This window comes from Carlito syrichta, unplaced genomic scaffold, assembly GCF_000164805.1.
Source record: "Carlito syrichta isolate Samal-C Ts95f unplaced genomic scaffold, Tarsius_syrichta-2.0.1 Scaffold303141, whole genome shotgun sequence".
NCBI classification, from domain to species: domain Eukaryota; kingdom Metazoa; phylum Chordata; class Mammalia; order Primates; family Tarsiidae; genus Carlito; species Carlito syrichta.
The window spans coordinates 53,353-75,859 of NW_007247237.1; the positions used below are offsets into that span (position 1 = coordinate 53,353).

Consider the following 22,507-nt stretch of genomic DNA (forward strand, 5'->3'; position numbering starts at 1 on the left):
CTTCCCAACGGCCGAATTCACTGTGCTCCACCTAAACGGCTGTTTTGAAGCCAGCGGGAGATGCTAAGGACCATCCAGGCAAAGGAGTCAGACTGGCTGGCATGAGACACCTTGGGCTAGTCACAGCTCCTCTCTGGGTCTCAGTTTTTGCATCTATAGGAGGAGGATAAGAAAACCTATTTCCAAAGGGTTGTGCAGATTCAGTGAGATGAGGTTTGTCAAGCCTACCCCACAGAAGGACCTCAGGGAACGTCAGCTCTCCCTGTCCCTCATTTGCTTCTAACAGAGGGTGAGGGTAGTAGAGAAGACATCACCAGCAGCTGCCACTACCTCGTTTTGGAGAAGGAGGTACGATGCACCCTCTTCTAACCACACCAGGCAGCTATCACGCCCAGGTCCCGCATGTCCAGCCGGGGCCCTCAGGTAGGGGGCCTGTCCTCCCTGGACCACCTCAGATATCCCAAGCCGGTATGGTGAGGGGCAGATGGGAGCAGCCAGGACCCTCCCCGGGCAAGCCACGGTGGGCCACCTGCCCATTCCGCAGCGGCAGGCGGCCGGGCCTGGGGGCCCCGCTGCTCCGGCCGGACTCAGAGGGCAGGCCCGAGTCGCTGGGCTGCACCTCCACGAAGACCCGCCCGCGCAGGAGCCCGCCGGGTCGCTCGGAATAGGCCTCCCTGTGGCTGCCCCAGGGCAGCGGGCAGAGGCGCGCACGGAAGGCGGCCTGGAAGCCGCGTCGGAAGGTCTCGTTGAAGTAGCCGTAGATGATGGGGTTGGCGCTGCTGTTGAAGAAGGCCAGCCAGTGGGCGAAGGGGAAGGCGTAGACGCTGACCAGGTGCAGCTGCGGCGCGCTGAGCCGCCCGTAGTCGATGAGCAGCAGCAGCGCCCAGAGCGGCAGCCAGGAGAGCGTGAAGAACAGCGCCACCATGACCAGCATGTGCACCACGCGCGCCTTTCGCCGGGCCGCGCGCCCGCCCTCCCCGGCCTCCGCGCCGCCGCGCGCCGGGCCCGCCGCCTGGTACAGCTTGCGGGCAATGCGCGCGTACAGGACCACGATGAGCGCCAGGGGCGCCAGGTAGATGTGCGAGAAGAGCACGGCGGTGTAGACCTTGCGCATGCCCTTCTCGGGCCAGGCCTCCCAGCACGAGTAGAGCGGGTAAGAGCGGTTGCGGGCGTCCACCATGAAGTGGTGCTCCTCGCGCGTGACGGTCAGCGTGACCGCCGAGGGACACATGATGAGCAGCGCCAGGGCCCAGATGACCGCGATGGTGACCAGCGCCTTCCGCCGAGTCAGCTTCTCGCGGAAAGGGTGCACGATGCAGCGGAACCTGCGGGAGCCGGGGAGGAAGAGAGGCGGGGGTCTGGCTGGGTCCCGGGGTCCCGGGGAGGTGAGGGCTGGCGGAATCGGGGCGCTTGACATGCCTCACCGCACCTAAGGCACCGTCAAAGAACAGCTGGAGGACGTTAATTAGGGTCGCTTGCAAGCAAACCGGTTTTTCACCTATGAGGAAAGTCTAGGAACAAAAGCAAGCCAGGATTTATGGGAGGGGAGGAGGAAAGGGCAGATAGTATGGGAACAGGGAATCGTGTTTGCCCACTTTTTTTTTTTGAGTTGGAGTCTCACTCGGTCGCCCTGACTGGAGTGCAGTGGCACGCTCCTGGTCATCGCAGCCTCGACCTGCTGGGCTCCGGAGAGCCTTCCAACTCAGCCTTCCGAGTAGCTGGAACTACAGGCGCCGGCTACCACGCCTGGCTAATTTTTGATTGATTGTAGAGATGAGGTCTCCGACCCACGGGCTCAGGCAGTCCACTCACCTCGGCCTCCCAAAGCACTGGGATTACAGGCTGGGCCACCGAGCCCGGCCGTTTGCCCACTCTTAACGGGGAAACTGATGAACCAGGAGCTGGCAGAGCAACCAGTCTACCCCGTCTGTCCTGGAGTAGGCCGATGAGGTGTCTCAGAGAACACACTTTCTAGTTATGTATGGATTCTCCAGAAAAAATCTTGGTAGGTCAGATGTGCAGCCTACATGACAGGCTGTCCCTGAATCATCTTGGCCAAAGTCAGTGTCTCCACCCTGTTAGGACAACTCTGTCTCAGGTTCTTCATCAGGACACCTCAGCAACAGTGATTACGCCCTTAATTTTCTGATGAGGAAACTGGGACTCAGAGGCCATAAGCCATCAACTCAAGGCCACAAAGCAAGCATCAAGGACCATCCTTGAGCCAGATTTGTCTTGCTCCACTATGCTACATAAACCAGTAGCTGTAAACCCTCACTGTGGTTAGAATCTCCTGAACCATTAAAAGAAAAAAGAAAGAAAAAAGAAACAGGACCTTTTTCTCCAGGCCAAAGAGTCCAACCTAATTAGTTCGGGAAGGGGTTTTAGCATTGTGAGTCTAGCGTGCAGCTAGTGCTGAGAACTGCTGCTGTAGGTGGAGGTAGAAACCTCCCCTTGCAGGGTGGGTCAGAGGCCACTGCTCAACTGCAAGCTGTTTGAGGACAGGCGCTGTGCCTTTTTTCATCTCAGTATTCCCAGGGTGTGTTTAGATAAAGTCAGGAACGACCAGAAGAGCACATTACTCCAAAATTTTTCTGAGCCTTGGTTTTCTCATAGGTAAATGGGGCCAATAATACAACCTCCTCTCTAGGGTAGCTGTAAAGATTAAGTGAGATTGCATTCATACTTCTTGAGACATTTTTAAAGCATTGTAGGGAGGAAACAGAGGACTTCTGCTTCCCAGAATGTCTTCCTTCATCTACTGATGCCAGAAAATAGAAACCTGAGGACTGTCTAGTCACCCTTGCTTGTTTAGTGGGGAGGGAGGCTGGCCCCAGGAGAGGAAAGGACTTTCTCACAGTTGCATGGCTATTGAGAGTCAGAACCTGCTCTAGAACACAGGTCTAGAGCTGACTCCCAGCAATGTCCTTTCCACTTCATTAAGCTATGTCCTGTCCTCCTGCCAACCCACGCTTTGGCTGGCCTGACTGCCTGAACTTCTACCTTTCCCATGGCCTGACTCAGGCCTTGCTGTCTCAACCTGTATGACTTTGATCTTCTGGTTTTGTAGTTTTACACACATAAGAAAGCTCCAGAGAACAAATAATTTTTTTTTTGAGTTGGAGTCTCACATTGTCACCTAGGCTAGAGCACAGTGGCATACTCACAGCCACCAGCCTGGACCTGCTGGCCTCAGATGATCTTTCTGCCTCAGCCTTTCAAGTGGCTGATACTATAGGTACATGCAACCACACCCGGCTAATTTTTTGATTCATTGTAGAGATGAGGTGTCGTCGAGTTGCCCAGGCTGGTTTTGAACCCATGGGCTCAGACAGTCCTCTCAACTCGGCCTCCCAAAGTGCTGGGATTATAGGCGTGAGCCACTACACCCACCCTAAATAATTCTTAAAGCATATAGTACTGGCTAGAAGTGCAATAGCAGTTAATGGTTGAAGCAGAATTTTGGGGATAATCTCAGAAGGCTTCCTGGAGGAGATGGAACCTGAAGAATCCTGCAGACACCACTGAAAGAAGTTGCACACTCATATCATTCAACAATGATAGCAAAACAAAGGTTGGTGAAGGGGAGGGTCTTCCCCCAATCACCCAGCTAGTTAGTGGTTTGTGGAAAGAGGAACCCAGTTCCATCATCCCAGATGCCTGCTTCACTGGGTTACAAAAAAACTGGGTTTGATGGGGGCAAGGGAAGAGAGAGGATTCTACAAAGGACAGGACTAAGAAGTGCCCATGTTGGGGTGAGGACAAGGAGGAGGGCGTGGTTGTATGGAAGAAATTAGATAATATTAACAGGCCGGGCTCGGTGGCTCAGCCTGTAATCCCAGCACTTTGGGAGGCTAAGGCAAGTAGATTGCCTGAGCCCCCGGGTTTGAGACCCAGGTAAATTGGCGAGACCTCGTCTCTACAATAAATAAATAATAATAATAGTTTTAACTGCTGGTATTTAGACTCTGTGTCAGGAATTCTGTGTGCATAAGCTTTATGAGCAAAGGTCCCAGGAAGCCTCCCATCCACCCTGTAGGGTGTTCACCATTTTACAGATGAACATGCAGATGCTCAGAGGGGTTAAATGACTTACCCTACATGACACAGCTCGATAGTGACAAGGATACGTCTAGCTGATTCACCTGCCTTCTCTATCTTCTACCCTGGGGTAAAGCACCCAGGGGAGCCCTAACATCATGAAAGATGTTGAAGGAGAGGAGGGCTTATTGCTGTGAAATAAGGAAGACTCAGATACTTCATTGTTGGCAAAGCCTCCTTGCCCCTGACTCCATTCCATACCTCTGGCCACATTAACAAACCTGTGCTTATCAGAGAATCTGGTGGATTCGGAGGCTGAGAGACAAAACAGGGTAAGGATGAGGACTGAGTAGGGCCCAGACTGGCAGTGACCAGTAAGGAGGCAGTAGGGATGGCAAGAAGGAGCAGAGAGAAACCCTTCCTACTCAGCCATCCCAAGGCCCATCCCATAAGCTGGCTTCCTTACCTCTGCCTCCCCTGGCTCAGACTTGTGGGTGGTAGTCTTCCTGCCACTCAGGAAACAAGGACTGCTCTCAAGCTTCTCACAGGTCCCAGGAACCCCCATTAAACTTCCTCAGGAGAGGCCAGGCTCGGTGGCTCAGCCTGTAATCCCAGCGCTTTGGGAGGCCGAGGTGAGTGGATTGCCTGAGCCTGTGGGTTCAAGACCCACCCGGGCAACTTGGCGAGACCTCATCTCTACAATAAATCAAAAAAAATTAACCAGGCATGGTAGCCCGTGCTTGTAGTTCCAGTTACTTGGAAGGCTGAGGAGAAAGGATCGCCAGAGCCCAGCAGGTCGAGGCTGCAGTGGCCAGGTGTGTGCCACTACACTCCAGTCCGGGCGACAGAATGAGACTCCGACTCAAAAAAAAACACAAAACTTCCTCAGGAGCTGCCCCCAGGCCTTCCAGAAGAGGGTGGGGGTGTCCTTGAAACTGCCTATATAAAATTAATATAGGACCCCAGGATAAAAACTGTAGAAGAGACCTAAATCCTGCAAAGTTGCAGCTATGGTTAGAAAGTTACAAGTTTTTAACTTTGCTTTCATTTCAATAGAGAACAATGGATTATCTTCTTGTCCTGGCCCCTAGGGAGGGAGAAGCTGCCCAAGAGGTTGATAAACATATTTTCCCTTAAACAATGAGCCTATGGCCACACAGATCTGCTTGATGGCTTCCAGAAGCTTGATTGGCCAAAGGGCATGAGCATATAGGGAACCCGCCTTCCCACCTATCTTATCTCTACAATGTTTTACTGACCAGAGGTCAGTAGCCAAAGGCGGGACTTGCTTTATAGATAGCCACTCCATGATAAAACCTAAGAATGGTGTTTAAGATGTGTTTCAGACTTTATGCTTTGGTGGACCCATGATCACACCACAACCCAGAACACATACCAAGGAACTGACTCCACAGGCTCTGTGACCCCATCTCAGAAACTTGTTCCCTCATACAAAGAGTTTCAATACCCCATAACTTCATCCTCAACCAATTAGCAGCACCCATTCCCTGTCCCCCTGCCTGCCAAATTATACCCCCCCAGCCTAAAATTCTCAGGGAGGCAGATTTAAGAAATATCTCCCATCCTCCTCACTTAGGTGTTTTGCAATCATTAAACTCTTTCTCAGGCGCTTGCACTGGGGAGCCCACCAGGCCTGGAGGCCGGCCAGTCACCCCCACGCCATCGGAAGGAGCCCAGGCAGCATGGGGTTCGCCCTCGGGGCCGGTTAATATTTTAAAAATGCACGTTGAACCAGGGACAGCCCATGGTGAGTGTTCACGTTTTGCTTCAGCGATCAGACTGATCTCTTTGAGGTATCTAGATCACCATGGCGACTGGACAGAGGTTGATGAGAGCTGTCAGAGTGTTTGAATTTGGTGGACCCAAAGTCCTGAAACTCCAGTTGGATGTGGCCATGCCGATTCCAAAAGACCACCAGGTTCTAGTCAGGGTCCACGCGTGTGGTGTGAACCCCGTGGTGATGTACATTCGCTCCGGGATGTACAGCAGGAAGCCACCCCTGCCCTCCATGCCTGGCTCCGACGTGGCTGAGGTGATGGAAGCCACTGGAGATGGCACGTCTGCTGTCAAGACAGGTGACAGGGTCTTCACGACCAGCACGCTCTCTGGGGGCTATGCGAAGTACACGCTTGCAGCGGATCACACCGTCTACAAACTGTCCGACGAGCTGGACTTCTGGTAAGACGTGGCCATCGGTGTCCCATATTTCACGGAGTTTTGAGCTCTGATCCACAGTGCCCACGCGAAGGCTGGCGAGAGCGTTCTGGTTCACGGGGCTAGCGGAGGAGTTGGCTTAGCAGCGTGCCAGATTGCTAGAGTTTATGGCTTGAGAGTTTTGGGCACGGCTGGTACCGAGGAGGGACGGAAGATTGTCTTTCAAAATGGAGCCCATGAAGTGTTTAATCACCGAGAAGTTAATTACATTGATAAAATTAAGAAATCTGTTGGTGAGAGAGGAATTGATGTGATTATTGAAATGTTAGCGAATGTAAATCTTAGTAAAGATTTGAATATTCTGTCATATGGAGGAAGAGTCATAGTTGTTGGCAACAGAGGTACTACTGAAATCAAACCTCGGGATACTATGGCCAAGGAGTCTAGTATCATTGGAGTTCATCTCTGTTCCCCAACCAAGGAGGAATTTCAGCAGTTTGCAGCCGCCCTTCAAGCTGGAATGGAAATTGGTTGGTTGAAGCCTGTAATAGGTTCTTGGTATCCGTTGGAGAAGGTGGCCCAAGCTCATGAAAATATCATTCACAGCAGTGGGGCTACTGGAAAAATGGTCCTTCTCTTACGATGATGAATCATTTCATGCGATTTTCTATGTAACAAGAGGTTCTCTCTCCTCCATTTTTACTTAATTATCTGCTCTTTGATTAACGTTCACTTGATTCTGCGAGTTTCTTATGTGAAAAAATAAGATTTTTCTTTAAGAGCAGAGGCAGTGAAGTAAAATTGATAGCCGGCAATATTTTTTATGCCTCCGTCTCAGATCAGGAATCATCATATTAGGAAATAATGTGTTAGTGGTCATTGGCATTGAAGTGCTTTCCAGAAATTCTTAACTGACACTTGAGTAATTCCATGTCTTTGATCAGAACACGTTGATTCATAATAGGACTGCCCAGGTCCCACAGATTTCTGAGCCTACTCACCTCTACAAAGGTTCTTTAGTCTCTGATTAGCCTTAACTGTATTGGACTCTGAAGATTTATTGGACTGAAAAAGACTCATGTTTCAAACTAATCTCGTCTGGGTCTGTAAGTCTTCTGGATGTGTAACAATAAACAATAGCCAGGGCAGTTTGTTAGTTTTCCCAATATTTCTCTAAATATTAGAATACTCATGATCAGTTGGTTGCCAATTACTTCGTATGTTCTGTGAAGACCGCAGCCCTCTCTTTGGTATAATATGATAACCTACACATGGTCTCCACATAGATAATACTTCTTTGATTAGATTTTCAAAGTAGATTCAGGGTTATCTCTTTGTTGATGGGGGTCATATATTTTCATTTAGATTAATAAACTCACAAATTTGACACTTAAAAAAAAAACTCTTTCTCTATGGCTATGACTGCTATCAGTGTATTGGCTTTTCTACGCAGTGGGCATAAGAACTTGGTCAAGAGCCCGGCTCGGTGGCTCAGCCTGTAATCCTGTGCCTTGGGAGGCTGAGGTGAATGGATTGCCTGAGCCCGTGGGTTTGAGACCTGCCTGGGCAACTTGGTGAGACCTCATCTTTTCAATAAATCAAAAATCAGCGCGCCTGTAGTTCCAGCTACTTGGACGGCTGAGGCGGAAGGATCACCGGAGCCCAGCAGGTCGAGGCTGCGGTGGCCGGGAGCGGCCACTGCACTCCAGTCTGGGCGACAGAGTGAGACTCCAACTCAAAAAAAAGAACCTGGTCAGGCTGTAACATCCTCACTGGGTCTCCCAAGTCTAGAGAGCAGCTGGCCCCCACAACCCTTCTCTTTATTGCTCAGGATCTAGCACCAGCCTTTCAGCCAACCCAGCATTAGAGGCAGTGGTTCCTCTCAGAGCCAAGCCCTAGTCGGCCCAGGGATAATCCAGCCAGGAAATCTCTTACCTTTCCACAGCAATGGCCACCAGCGTGAACACAGAAGCTGAAACAGACATGCCCTGCACCAAGCCACTCATCTTGCATGTGGCATTGTCGAAGGGCCACCCTGTAATGACAGAGACCCCCACGTAGTAAGAGATGCCCACCCACCAAAAGCCAGAGACTTCAGGGTTGTCTAAGCCAGGTTCCCTCTGAAGCCTGGGTCTTTCCTCCATGTCTTGCTGGAGTCAAATGGCTTCTGCTTGCACATGTCCAGGAATGAAGAACCAACCAGTCCATATAGCTGCGGACAGTTCTGTCTATAATTCTTTGGTTTATGTGAGCCATTGGTTCTAGGCCCCCTCGAGCATAGAAAAATTTGCACATAATTAAGTCTTGCAGTCAGCCCTACAGATCTCACAGATAGGAGAAGTCAGCCCTCTCTATATAAATAGGTTTTGCATCCTAGGAATATTGTATTTTCAATCTGCATTTGGTTGGGAAAAAAATCTGCATATAAATGGACTTGCGCAGTTCAAACCCATATTGTTCAAGAGTTAACAGTATTAGAGAAATGTTTTTTATATTGACTAATAGTTTCTCTCCATGAGGTTTAGATCTGCCCTGCCTGACTCTCTGCTTCCATAGTTCTGGCCCAGGTTCTAGGCCAGTGGTTTTCAACCCTGGTTGCTTTCTAGAATCACCCAGAGAGCTTTGAAAAGAACAAATGCCCAGACCCATGCCAGGCCAATTATGATCAGAATCTCTTGGGGTGGGACCCAGACATTAGTTTCTTGTTTTGTTTTTGCTTTTGTTTTTAGATGGAGTCTAGCTTTGTTGCCCAGACTGGTCTTGAATTCCTGATCTTAAGTGATCCTCCCATCTCAGCCTCCTGAGTGGGTAGGATTACAGGCATGCCACACCATACCTGGATCTCCATTAGTATCTTAAAATTCAACCCAGGAGATTCAAGTGGCAGCCAAAGTTGAGGACCACTAGGATAAATCTACCCTGACTCCTAGGAAGGAAGAGGTATAGGTAGCTCCAGCCCCTCCTACTCCTAATCCCTGGGCCTCTACTTTGTAAGGACACTTGTAAGTGCCCTCAGGACTATAACCACATCACTGATCATAGCTTGGTTTTTAAGGCTATGTGTTGGTACCTGCTTGGTGTCTCTGCCCCTTTAGAACTGGGAGCCCCATCTTATTCTTGTCTCTTGTGCCTGGGACAGGAGTCCTCTCTGGAGCCTAGGGCTCTCCTTTCGCCGACAGCCTCCTCTGTATTAACTTTCTACCTGCACACTTACTAAGCACTAGGCGATGTCTTATTCAATCCTCACAACAGCCCTACTTTTATCATCTCATTTTTACAGAAGAGAAAACTGTGGGGAGATTAATTGACTGTCTCTCTGCCCCTAAATCACTATGAATTAGTGATGCAAGTCGGGTCTCAGTGCTGGGGAGTTTAAGTATCATGGCAAGTCAATACTGTTATAGAGAGCAGTCTGGTTCTATTTTGAAAAGCTGTGTACGTGCAAACTGTGTGGCCCAGCAATTCTTCTTCTGAGTTCATATCTGGAAGACATTCCTCCACGGTCCATATGGGTGTCGACTACAATGTTGTTTGTGATGATGGAAAGTTGGAGGCAGTGGTATACTGGTAAATCAGCTCTCAAAAAGAACCCCAAATCAAACCCCCCAAAACCCTATTCTGTAGCACTTGCCAATTTAGGTGGTGCAAGTCTCCCTACGTGGCAAAGTTCAACCTACCACCCTGATGTCACTGAGCACAGACAAAAAGAAGCGTGCACAGTTGGCTCTCGTGAGCTGGTATAAGCTAGCTCTAGGTTACCACTAGGTAGAGGCCACTCTGGTGGCCACCCCTGGGAGGCTGGAGGCTTAAATGTGGTAGATGCATGCCACTCCAGCCTGGATAACAGTGTGAGACTTAAAAAAAAAATCTTGGCCATACTCAGTGGCTCAGCCTGTAATCCCATCACTTTGGGAGGCTGAGGTGAGAGGATTGCCTGAGCCCAGAGGTTCAAGACCAGCCTGGGTAACTTGTTGAGACCTTGTCTCTACAATAAGTAAAAAATTAGCCGGATATGGTAGCGTGTGCCTGTAGTTCCGGCTACCCAGAAGGTTGAGGCAGAAGGATCACCAGAGCCCAGCAGGTGGATGCTGGGTGGTCGTGAGTGTGCTAATGCACTCCAGCCTGGGCAACAGAGTGAGACTCAAAAAAATATAAAATAAAATAAATCTTAGTTTACATACACAGCTCTGTCCTTGAGAGGGCATAGACGCAATGACACTCCAGTAGCAATAAGCACACTGAAAACCCAGATTTGGGTTTCTAAATACTATTCTCCAATAGTATTTAGAAACCAAAAGAACCAGGGTTCCTTAGAGAAATGATCCAGGGCTAGAACAGGGAAAATATAAAATGATCCTGGAATATTCTGTAGTGCCAGAAAGTAAGGAACCATGGAGTACCAGGCAACAACTAGATACAACAGATCAAATGTACACATGGTAGCATGGATAGAAGACTTAGCAAAAAAAAAAAAAAAAAGTAAGAAATAGAAAGAGATTTATAATACAAAACCATTCAATTAAATTAACCATACTCAAAAAATCATGGCAGCATGTTGAAAGGACACAGGAGCCCCCTGGAAAGAGCTCCCAATAGCCCAAACTAACACAATGTAAGCAAAAACATACAGAATGGCAATACTGGGTTATAACCCATGAAGTAGAATTCCAATTAATAAATGTAGAAGAAATGATGTTAGTAGAAAAGCATCATTGAGAAATACAACTAATAACCATTGTAGGAAAGAACCATCAATAGATGTTAAACTTAGTAACCAAAAGTATAATGAGAAATAGGTCAAGCTGGTTGCATACACCTGTAATTCCAGCACTTTGGGAGGCCAAGGTGGGAGGATTGCTTGAGCCCAGGAGTTTGAGACCTGTCTGGGCAACATAGCAAGACCTCACCTCTACAAAACATAAATTAGCCAGGTATGGTGGCCCATGTCTGTAGTCCCAGCTACTCAGGAGGCTGAAGCAGAAGTATTGCCTGAGCCCTAGAGGTTGAGGCTGTGGTGAACCGTGATCATGCCATTGCACTCCTGACAACTCAAAAAAAAAGAAAGCATAATGAGAAATAGGTCATTTGCATAGTCTCCAAGTCTTTCCTCATAAAATACTTAATAGTTACACAGGGAAAAATGGTAACTTGACAGTGGAAAACTTGAGAGAGTTTAACACCTTAATCAAGTGATCAAAGTTAACACCAACATCAATACACACAGGTATCACTCATTCTAAACATATTTTTTGTGGTATTTTTGACAAAAATGCATACACTGAATCTTTTTATAGGAAAACAGGCAAACCCAAATTAGACAACATTCTGCAAAATAACTGACAAGTACTCCTCAAACATGTCAAGGTCATGAAAGACAAGGAAAGACCAAGGTCCTGTCACAGATTGGAAGAAACTAAGAAACAAACAAACAATGAACTAAAGTGTGTGATCCTGGGTTGAATCCTGGACTAGAAAAAGGGCATTTATGGGAAAACTAGTGAAATTCAGATCAAGTCTTCAGATTAGTTCAGAGTACTATGTCAATGCTAATTTCCTGCTTTTGATCACTTTATTATGGTTATTTCAGATATTAACATAAGGAGGAGGTGAACAAAAAGTCCATGGAAGTTCTCTGTACTAGCACTCTCTGTTTTGGCAACTTTTCTTTAAGTCTAAAATTATTTCAAAATAAAAAGGAAAAGAAAACAAAACAAAAGCCCACTAGACTCAAAAAGCTACATCCTGCATGTAGTCCATTTATGTGACATGCTTGCAAAGGCAAAAGTATGCTTTCTGTTCCTACAGAAAACAAATCCATGGAGTCAGAGAGTGGAGGGACAAGCTGACTACAAAGGGAAAAGGGGAGCTTTTTGGAGTGATGAAATTGTTCCAGATCTTGATTATGGTGGTAGCTACATGATTATGGTGGTATGTGGTCATCAAAACTTGAAGAACTGGCGGGCTACAGTGGCTTATGCCTGCAATCCTAGCTACTCAGGAGGCTGAGGCAGGAGAATCACTTCAGCCCAGGAGTTCAAGGCTGCAGGAAAGTATAATCACACCACTGACCTCCAGCCTAGGTGACAAAGTGAGACCCTGTCTCTAAAAAAGCAAAGAAACAAACTGTACCCTTGAAAAGGTGGATTTTGTTGTACATTAAATTATGCCCTAACAAAAATATTTAAATGTAAAACATGCACAAATTCACAGCACATTTTCTAAGAATGCATACAAATAAAAAGACACAAATTAAATGTAACAGAATGGCTGCCTATGGGTCAAAGAAGGAATGTGAAGTGGGGTAGATGTTTAGAAGAAAACAAATAAATAAACCAAAATAAATGGGGGCTTCACAACAGAGTAAGTTACATAGTGTCATGAACTATGAACATGAATAATTCAACCCTCTATACCTGAGATTAAAAAAAAATTATAAATAAAAAATAAAAAAAAAAGGAAAAGCAAAGCTGTGTGAAGTTTTATTTAATTGCAGAAGATCCTATTAGAAATGACCTAAGCCAGGGGCGGTGACTCACGTTTATAATCCCAGCACTTTGGGAGGCCAAGGTGAAGGGATTGCCTGAGCCCGCGGGTTCGAGACCAGCCTGGGTAACTTGGTGAGACCTCATCTCTACAATAAATAAAAAAAATTAGCCAGGCATGGTGGTGTATGCCTGTAGTTCTAGCTATTTGGAAAGCTGAGACAGAAGGATGGCCTGAGTCCAGCAAGTCGAGGCTGTGGTGGCTGTGAACGTGCCACTGCACTCCAGCCTAGGGTCACCAGAGTGAGACTCCAACTTAGGAAAAAAAAATGACCTAAATACCCAGCAAATAAATTGTCCTCAGCTTCGCAGAAGGACTCAGTAGTGAGCAAAAATTCCATACAACAGAATTCTAAGCTGTGGTAAAAATAATGAGAGACTCTTTTATGTGTCATATGGAATAACAACATATAAGTTGATTTTAATGAATCATACAACATACATGATATATTTTTAAGTTGGGGGAGAAAAGTAAAATTGACTGTTTGGACAGCTAGCATGTCCTTAATTTGCTTGTACTTGTGTAAAACACTTTTGAAAAGAGACATCAGAAACTGGCAACATTGGTTACCTCCCAAGAGAGGAACTGGATGACCAGAGGACAGGGTGGAAGGGGGGAAATTTTCCACTGGATAACTTTGGTAGCTTTTAACTATTGAACCATGTGACTGTTTTATCTATTCAAACAATGTTTAAGTGTGTGAAAAGCACTGACAGGTACTACGTTGGCCAACTAGTGACCTCCCTACATTGCTGTGGACTGGTATGTGTGTGTGTGCGTGGGCTGTCTGCACATATGTGTATGAATACACGTGTGTGTCTGTATGCATCAGGGAGGAGAAGAATGCACAGACTATGTTCAGCTTTGCTGAAGGACTCAGTGGTGAGCAAAGTTTCCACCAGACAGAGCCGGTACTGCTGAGGGGAGCTGATGCTGCCTGGCTCCACTTCCTGGGTTCTCCTCCCTCTGCCCCAGCCAGCAGTCTGTGAAGTCATTCCAAATGGGGCTGTTCAAGCCCTGGATCCCCAGCTCCAGGGAGCTGCTGGGAGCTCTGAGCTCAGAATCTGAAGGCTTGGACCTCTAAGGGTCTCCAGAGCTTTGGAAACCGGTCCTATCCCCGGCTGGAGTCTGGGACTGTGGAACCCCGATTTTAAAACAAGATAGGCCAATCACTGAGAGAGAGTGGGTGACAGTGGCGTCGTTCTGACATCTGCAGGATGCACAGGCAGGAATTTAGAGGTCAGGTGGTCTAGCTCTGCTTGAATACTTTCTACCAGATCCCTGATGAGTAGCCAGCCAGTCCCTACTTAGACACTCCAAGAGACAGGGAACTCACTATCTACAGGGTAGGGCTCCCTTCTGTGGGAGAACAGCTCAGATGAGTGGATTTTTAGGTCTATATTCACAGGAAATCTACCTCTTTACCACTTCTTCCCACTAGTTCTAATCCTGCCCATGGGAGCTACGTGGGAGAGGGAGACCAAATGGAGTAGCACAGTAATTAGAAATGTGTGGGCCTTGATACTTTTTGACCACATAACTACAGGCCAGTTTCTTTCTTTCTTTCTTTCTTTCTTTTTTTTTGAGTCGGAGTCTCACTCTATTGCCCAAGCTGGAGTGCAGTGGCATGCTCATGGCCACTGCAGCCTCAACCTGTTGGACTCAGGTGATCCTTCCGCTTCAGCCTTCCAAGCAGCTGGAACTACAGGCACACGCCACCATGCCTGGCTAATTTTTTTAAAAAATTTATTGTAGAGATGAGATCTCACAAGCTGCCCAGGCTGGTCTCAAACCTGTGAGCTCAGGCAATCCTCTTACCTCAGCCTCCCAAAGTGCTGGGATTATAGGCGTGAGCCACCACACCTGGCCAGACCAGTTTCTTTCTTTCTTTATTTTTTTTTTGAGTTGGAGTCTCACTCTGTTGCCCAGACTGGAGTGCAGTGGCACACTCCCGGCCACTGCAGCTGCGACCTGCTGGGCTCCGGCAATTCTTCTGCCTTAGCCTTCCAAGTAGCTGGAACTACAGATGCACACTACCACACCCGGCTAATTTTTTTTGTTTATTGTAGAGATGAGGTCTCACCAAGTTGCCCGGGTGGGTCTTGAACCTGAGGGCTCAGGCAATCCACTGGCCTCGGCCTCCCAAAGTGCTGGGATTACAGGCTGAGCCACCAAGTCCAGCCCAGACCAGTTTCTTAACCACTCTGAGTATGCTTTCTCATCCGTAAAAATGGAGATAATAATTAAAACCTACTTCAAACATCACTAGATTGTTGTGAGGATTAATTAAGACAATGCATGAATAGTGCATCCCATCATGGCTGGAGCAAAGAAAATGGTTAATTCCTTGTATCTGTTATTTCTAGGCTAATCCCTCAGCCAGAAGACTGTCTTGAGAGTTTGAGACAACAGCATGACCAGGAGCCCAGCAATGATTTCTGGCTTCCCAGCTTCCATTGCAGGCCTTAGCTGAGGAGTGAAAGTTGGGGGTGGTGGGGAGGGACACTGTGCACTGTCTACACTCACCAGTGATGAGGTTGTCCACAAGGGTGGTGGGCATGCAGAAGATGCCCACCAGCAGGTCACTGACGGCCAGGTTGAGGATGAACATGTTGGTGACGGTGCGCATGTGCCGGTTCTTCAGCACGATGAAGCAGACCAGGGCGTTGCCCACCATGCAGAGGAGGAAGATGAGCACGTAGGCCACAATAAACATGGCTGCCACTGGCGAAGAGTGCTGGTAGTAGGAGGAGAAGGTGAGGTTCACAGCCGGAGCAGCCTCCACGTTACTCCTATTCTGATTTGGGGGCCAGCTGATGTTAGGAGACTGGGAGGGCTTCCCTAGGATCAAAGGAGCATAGGGGTCAGGACCCTAGGCAAAGAAGAGATGACTTGCTTCCTACCAGTGCTGAGACCCCTTCATGGACCCGACACTGACCATGCTCTAGGACCCCAATCATGGGCCCAGCTCAATCGCAACTGGGTGCACTGATCCAAGACTTGCAGCCCACAGCACTCAAGTCACAAACGGCGCTCCGTCTTGACCACAGCTCATTCCCCACTAACCACCCTCTACCCCCAACCTAGGCTCCATCATTTCTGGTCCTGCTCTGTGTCCCAGAGACTAACCTCTAGGTTCCTGTGCCTTCTGGCTTCTGGCTGGGTTTAGCCAATGTGAGACCCTGAAGGAGATGGAAAGGTAGGAGCAGAGAGAGAGAGTTCAGGGTATTGGTTTCCTGATTCTCCCCGCCTGGCCCAATTCTGCCAGCAGCTGTTTTTTTCTATGTCCATGGCCACTCAGGTTGGGTGACTCCTCTTCCATGGCTCTAGGCCTTGCCAGGCTGTAGTAGTACTGTTCTCTCTTCTCATACCAGCAGGCCTGTAGGTGGTAATGGTTTCCTGTGATTGCCAGCCCCTGGGCGCTTCACCATTACTCGCTGGCTCTCTTGCTCCTCCCCTCACCTCTGTAAAGTCTTCCATTAAACTCTCTTCAGTTAAATTCTTTCTGAGCGCATCACCTGTTTTCTCTGGGACCTGACTCGTATACCTCCATCGATGTCCCTCTTCCTCATCTCCTCCATAGAACTTTAGTTGAGAAAGGCCAGAAGGTAGTAGAGAAAGGGAGAATGAAAGGGGACTCTGGCGGGGCTCGGTGGCTCAGCCTGTAATCCTGCGCCTTTGGGAGGCTGAGGTGAGCGGATTGCCTGAGCCCGCGGGTTCGAGACCCGCCTGGGCAGGCGAGACCTCATCTCTACAATAAATCAAAAAATCAGCCGGGCATGGTAGCGCATGCCTGTAATTCCGGCTACCCAGAAGGCTGAGGCGGAAGGTTCGCCGGAGCCCAGCAGGTCGAGGCTGCGGTGGCCGGGAGTGGCCACTGCACTCCAGTCTGGGCGACAGAGTGAGACTCCAACTCAAAAAAAAAAAAAAAAAAAGGGGGACTCTGAACTGGGGCTAGGGGGCAGAGGCACATCAAGTTCACCAGGAGAACATCCAAAGCCAAGGCTACCCCACCTGTGCTTTACCTCCAGCCATCTTGTAGCATTAAACAAAGCAGTCCACATCTATTATTTTATTTAACTCCCTGAGCCACTCCATGGTGTAAGCAGTTAGGTATTAGCGGGTTTTTTTTCTGTTGTTAAAACCTTCACTGAATTGTCTGAAGGCATTGAAATGGGGATCAGAGAGGTTCCATGACTTGTTCAATGTCCCACAGGGCGAGGCAGCAGAGTTGCCCCTGCTCTGTGTGTCTCTGAATCAGGACCAGGCTTTCGTGTGTGTTTCCTCAGCTGTGTGTGCTTCGAAGGGAGAGCTCAGTGTCCAACTTAGTTAGCTCTTCTGGGAAGTCATTAGTTGGGGTGACTCAAGATGTTGTCTCATAAACTCTCCTCCCGCCTTCCTCTGGGACAGAATGTGGTTGTTCCATAGGATGAAGAGTCTCTGGGGAATCTTTCTGTTGTACTCAGGCCTCAGTCACTGGCCTGGAGGCCCACTGGAGGATGAGGACCTGGAGGCTAGAGATACACTGGGGTGAGCAGGGCCAATGAGCTGGCACCATCAGGACTGCAGGGACCAATGGATGCAACAGGGGACATTCCAGTGGAGGGAAGGAGGGTGTCTTGGTGGAGGTAGAGAAGCTGGAAACCTCCTGTGTGTGGTGAGAGAGGCTACCTACCCACCTGCATAGGACCCCCAATTATACTCAGTGTCTTTATTTTGATATAAAAAACCTTTTGAATAGAGATGAGGTCCCCACTATGTTGCCCAGGCTGGATACGAATTCCTAGGCTCAAGCAATCCTCTCACCTCAGACTCCCAAAGTACTGGGATTATAGGCATGAGCCACCGTACCTGGCCTCAAATGTCTTTATTTTAATATAAAAAATGCCAAACATGCACAAGAGAGAATAGTATAGTGAACATATACAAGAGTATAAAGTTCAATGAATTGTTACTAGGCAGAATAGTTCAAATGGTTCACACCTGTAATCTCAGTACTTTGGGAGGCTTAGGTGGGGAGGATTGCTTGAGCCCAGGAGTTTCAGACTAGCTTTTCAACAATTATAAACTCAAGGCCTAGAGTTGTTTCATCCATACCCCCACCATTTTTGAATTATTCTGAAGCAAATGCCAGACATTATATCATTTCACCCATAAATATTTTGGTTTGTATCTCTAAAAGACAAACCAGGCTGGGCTCGGTGGCTCAGCCTGTAATCCCAGCACTTTGGGAGGCCGAGGCTAGTGGATTGCCTGAGCCCACAGGTTTGAGACCAGTCTGGGTAACTTGGTGAAACTTCATCTCTACAATAAATAAAAAATTAGCCAGGTATAGTAGTACGCACCTGTAGTTCCAGCTACTTGAAGGCTGAGGCAGAAGGATCACTGGAGCCCAGCAGGTCAATGCTGGAGTGGCCATGAGTGTGCCATGGCACTCCAGCCTGGGCTACAGAATGAGACTCCAATTCAAAAAACAAAACACAACAAAACTGTGATCACATCATTATCATACCTAACAAAATAAACAATGATGTCTTTTTTTTTTTTTTAGTCAGAGTCTTACTCTGCCACTCAGGCTGGAGTGCAGTGGCATGATCACAGCTCACCACAACTTTGACCTCCTGGTTCAGGTGATCCTTCCACATCAGCCTCCTGAGTAGCTGGGACTACAGGCACATACCACCACGCCTGGCTAATTTTTTTTGTTTATTTGTTTGTAGAGATGAGGTCTCACTGAGTTGCTGATCTCAAACTCCTGGGTTCAAGCAATCCTCCCACCTCAGCCTCCCAAAGTGCTGGGATTATAGGCATGAGCTACCACATCTGGCCAATTATGTCATTATATTATCAAATGTCCAGCATCCAGCAAAATTCCTTGATTGTTTCAAAATTTTTAAATAGTTGGAGAGGATTCATACAAGACTTCTGCTTCTATTACCTATTATTATGTGGCAAGCCACCCCAAAATTTAGTGATATATCACCATAGCTTTGCAATCTGGGTAATCCTTCTGCAGGTCTCTCTTGGGATCACTCATGCAGCTCCAGTTATCTCCTGGCTCTGCTGGGGTTGGAGGGTCCAAGATGTTCCTCACATGGCTGGTGATTAGTGCTGGCTATTGGCTGGAGTATCTCAGTCCTTCATGAGGCCTCTCATTCTCCAGGAGGCTAGACTGGGCTCCTTCAGAGAATGGTGGTCTTAGGGTTCCAAGAGAGCAAGAGAAGAAGCTACAGGCTTCTTAAGTCCTAGGTTCTGGAATTTTCCCATCACTTTTGCCACATTCTATTGGCCAAATGAGATACAAAGGCAACCCATATTCAAGTCAGTGAGAAATTCCACCTCTTGACAGAAAGGACAGCAGCAACTGGACATTGCAACAAAAGGGGTGTGGACATGGAAGTGTGATTCATTAAAGTCCACTATTATAAAAATCTACCACCATCCCTACCTTGCATTTGGTGGATGTGACTCAGGTCTCTTAGAGTTTACAGATTCCCCTTCTGTCTCTTTTCTCCTCGGCAGTTTATTTGTCATATAGACTGGATCATTGGTTTGTAAAGTTTCCTGCAGACAGGATTTTGCTGATTGCTCCCTCGTGGTGTCATTTTAAATGTTCTGCTCTCTGACCCATGTATTTCCTGTACTCAGTAGTTAGATTTAGAGGCTTGATCATATTATGTCTGGTCATCTCTCTCTTTGCCATGCTAAGCTTGATCAGTGGGCTCAGGTGATGTCAGCCTGATTCTGCACTGTCAAGTTCCCCATCAGCTTTTTTTCTTTTCTTTTCTTTTTTTGAGCTGGAGACTCTGTCACCCAGGCTGGAATGAAGTGGCACAATCACAATTACCGCAGCCTCACTGCTTCTTGGTAGGTGCGGGTGGACCTCCCAAGAATCATTTGGGTTAGCAAAAGTAAAAGATTTTAGGTTCAAATTCCTGGGGAAGCCAATAGGAGCTACAAAAAAGCCCATTTTGATACTTTCTTTGCTCCTACTCTAAGGCCTTTTTCTTTTCTTTTCTTTTTTTTGAGTTGGAGTCTCACTGTTGCCCAGACTGAAGTGCAGTGGCATGCTCATGGCTACCACAGCCTCAACCTCCTGGGCTCAAGTGATCCTTCTGCCTCAGCTTCCCAAGCTGGGACTACAAGCATGCGCCACCATTCTGGGCTAATTTTTAAAATTTATTTTAGAGATTAGGTCTCGCTCATCAGGGTTTATTCTCAAGGCTGGGAACGTCTGACTCCTTTTGAAATGCAAAAGCTCAGATTGATCTTGAATACCTGGGCTCAAGCAATCTTCTTGCCTCCACCTCCCAAAGTGCTGGAATTACAGGCTAAGGCCTTTTTCTTTCTCCTTGCTTTCTCCAGGAATTCTCTGGTTTTACCTGTTAAATCTGTATTCCGAAGAGGTTCTCTTCTGAATAAAAGTCATTAATCTCTCAGTAAAAACTGAACTGCCTTTATCACACGTTAAGCTTATACTCTCAGTCCATTTAAAACGATTCCAGATCTTAGAAAGTTGGGGTAGAAAAGGCTTAGTAGGGAGGGGAGAAGATAGAAAAGGGGCAAGGAATTTCCTCTCTCTTGCTCTTGGTAAGGCTAAATATATGCCTTGGAGCTTCCTTTCTCGGTTCTATGACTGTCTGCTTTCTCAGGGTCTGCCTGTTCAGTCTACCTACAGCACTGTTCACATTTCACTTCCTACTTCAGCAAAGTATAGAGATTTTGTTCTCCTTCTACTAAGCATTTCTATGCCTCAGTGGCAGAAGCCATGCCTAGTTCAGCTTGGAATGCTCCCTACTATCTGGCACAGGGCCTAGAACATAAAGACAATCAACATTGATAATTAATTTAGATACTAAAGGCTATGAACTTTCCTCTAAGCACTGCTTTAACTGTATCCCATAGACTCTGACAGATACTGTTTCCATTATTGCTGAAATATGTTTTACACAACATCAAGTTATCTCTGACAAGGAAAGGAAAATTATCTTCATTTCTTAGGAAAATCAAAACTCAAAGACAAACTTGCTGTCAGAATACAGGGTGCAGTAGTGGTGGACCCCAAGTTTTGGTTGGCTCCAGGATTCAGAGTTTATCAAATAAACCAGGAGACGTGGTCTGAGTTTAAGCCCCTGCTCTGGCTCTGTCACCTCCAACTGTTTTCTCATCCTCTCTGGTATCATCAGGTCATATGTAAAGACCTCCAGTGTCTATTAGCAGCAACAAGAGAGCCTTGATTTGGCGGAAACCTTGCCTCCCTGAGACTCCTGCACTACAAAGCTGACACTTTATGAATAATGCATACATCATCTAAAACCTTGCCTGAAGAAGCAGATATACAGGTCAGATGCAGAACCAGAGTTACTCTGGGCTCAGTGGAGAAGTAAGACAAGAGGACTCCTAGTCCCTCTGGGATCCATTCTTCCTCCACTCAATACTTCCCAACAAGGCATTCCCCCTCCCCATCACCCCACCCCCAATTCCCAGGTTGCCTATGTTCTCTCCCTCCCCATCCTTAACAGAATCTCCTTTTGAAAAAGATTTGATAAACTTGTTCACATGGATGAGGAAATGACTCATAACAAAGTGCTGTGTCTTTTTTGAGCTTCTGCCATTTCAGAAAGAGTCAGACATTAAATCAGAAAAAAGGAAGCTTTAATGATGCATTTTCAGTTATTAACGAGAGAGCAGCAAAAAGCTTTTAAGACCGAATTTAATTATTTATGTTTGTGTCATGAGTAGATCTACTAGAAATTAGCTGTGTTAGCTCCACACACCGTGCCTCAGTTTCCTCTTTTGTAAAATTAGGGTTGAGCAGCTGTTTAGGTAGGCCTTTCCTGTCTCTAACAGTTGAGTTTTTGCAATAGAATGAACCACGTGATTGGAGCAGAAATACTTAAGTATATCTCCTTGACTCACGGTGGAAGCAGGACAGACTGCCATCAGACAGACCATGGCCCAGTGAGAAACAGGCCTGCACCTACCTGGCCTCTGCCTCCCCAGCAGCAGCTGAGTCTCTTCCCATTCCTCACTCCAAGACTGGAAAGTGTGGAGCGTCTTCAGGACAAAGCTGGATAGCTGGACTTCAAAGACAAACTTGCTCTCAGAATACAGGGTGCAGTAGGCTGCAGCCCCAGAGTGTTCCAGAGTCTAGGCCATTTGCACAGAAAAGCCAGCAGATCTGCTACAGTTCAAGCCAGGGCAAGCTATGCATCCTGGGTCTCAGTTTTATCATCTGCTAAATAGGAGTGAAGCTGTCTCCCTGCCCACCTCCCATGCTGGATGGGCAACTCCAAGGTGATGAAACACTTTGTGGAAAAGGCAGAACACAGGGACTCTGACAGCAGCATTTCAAGGGGCATGAGAAAGCAGCACCATCTTGGACCTCTAAGACCTCACTGTGAACTGAACTGGAAAGTTACCAGCAGGCTTGTTCTTCTCCCCTCTCTCTCCAGTGACCCCTTTCTCCCACATGGCCCCTTTCTCCCCCATGGGTGTGCCCACCAGTGTGGGCATACATCCTCCCAGCCTATGGGGCCTCTCTCAGCCACAGAGCACCCAATCTGGGTAGACAGCTGTGGAGACCACCAGGAAGCCACTAGGCTGGGGTCAGGCTGGGACTGGGATGGCAAGTGGATTTGATTTGCTGTCCTGCTGATTTATTCCACAGCATAACACCACAGTCAAGGCCAGGAGGGGAAAGTGAGTGGGGGTGACTCCCTGGCTGGCCTCAGCAACTCTGCAGGGG

General features: G+C 47.6%; 1 protein-coding gene and 1 pseudogene across 1 annotated transcript; one reads left to right on the forward strand and one right to left on the reverse strand.

Moving 5' to 3' along the window:
• Positions 1-442: 442 nt before the first annotated feature.
• NPFFR1 (neuropeptide FF receptor 1) lies at positions 443-22,251 on the reverse strand. The gene is made up of 7 exons (XM_021712231.1): positions 22,182-22,251; positions 21,744-21,884; positions 21,065-21,081; positions 20,910-20,969; positions 15,286-15,631; positions 8,152-8,251; positions 443-1,325 (listed from the first exon to the last, which is right to left on the reverse strand). Exons 1-7 carry the CDS (start codon positions 22,249-22,251, stop codon positions 452-454), a joined length of 1,608 nt encoding a protein of 535 aa, XP_021567906.1. The 3' UTR covers positions 443-451.
• LOC103260208 lies at positions 5,870-6,862 on the forward strand (annotated as a pseudogene).
• Positions 22,252-22,507: the final 256 nt, after the last annotated feature.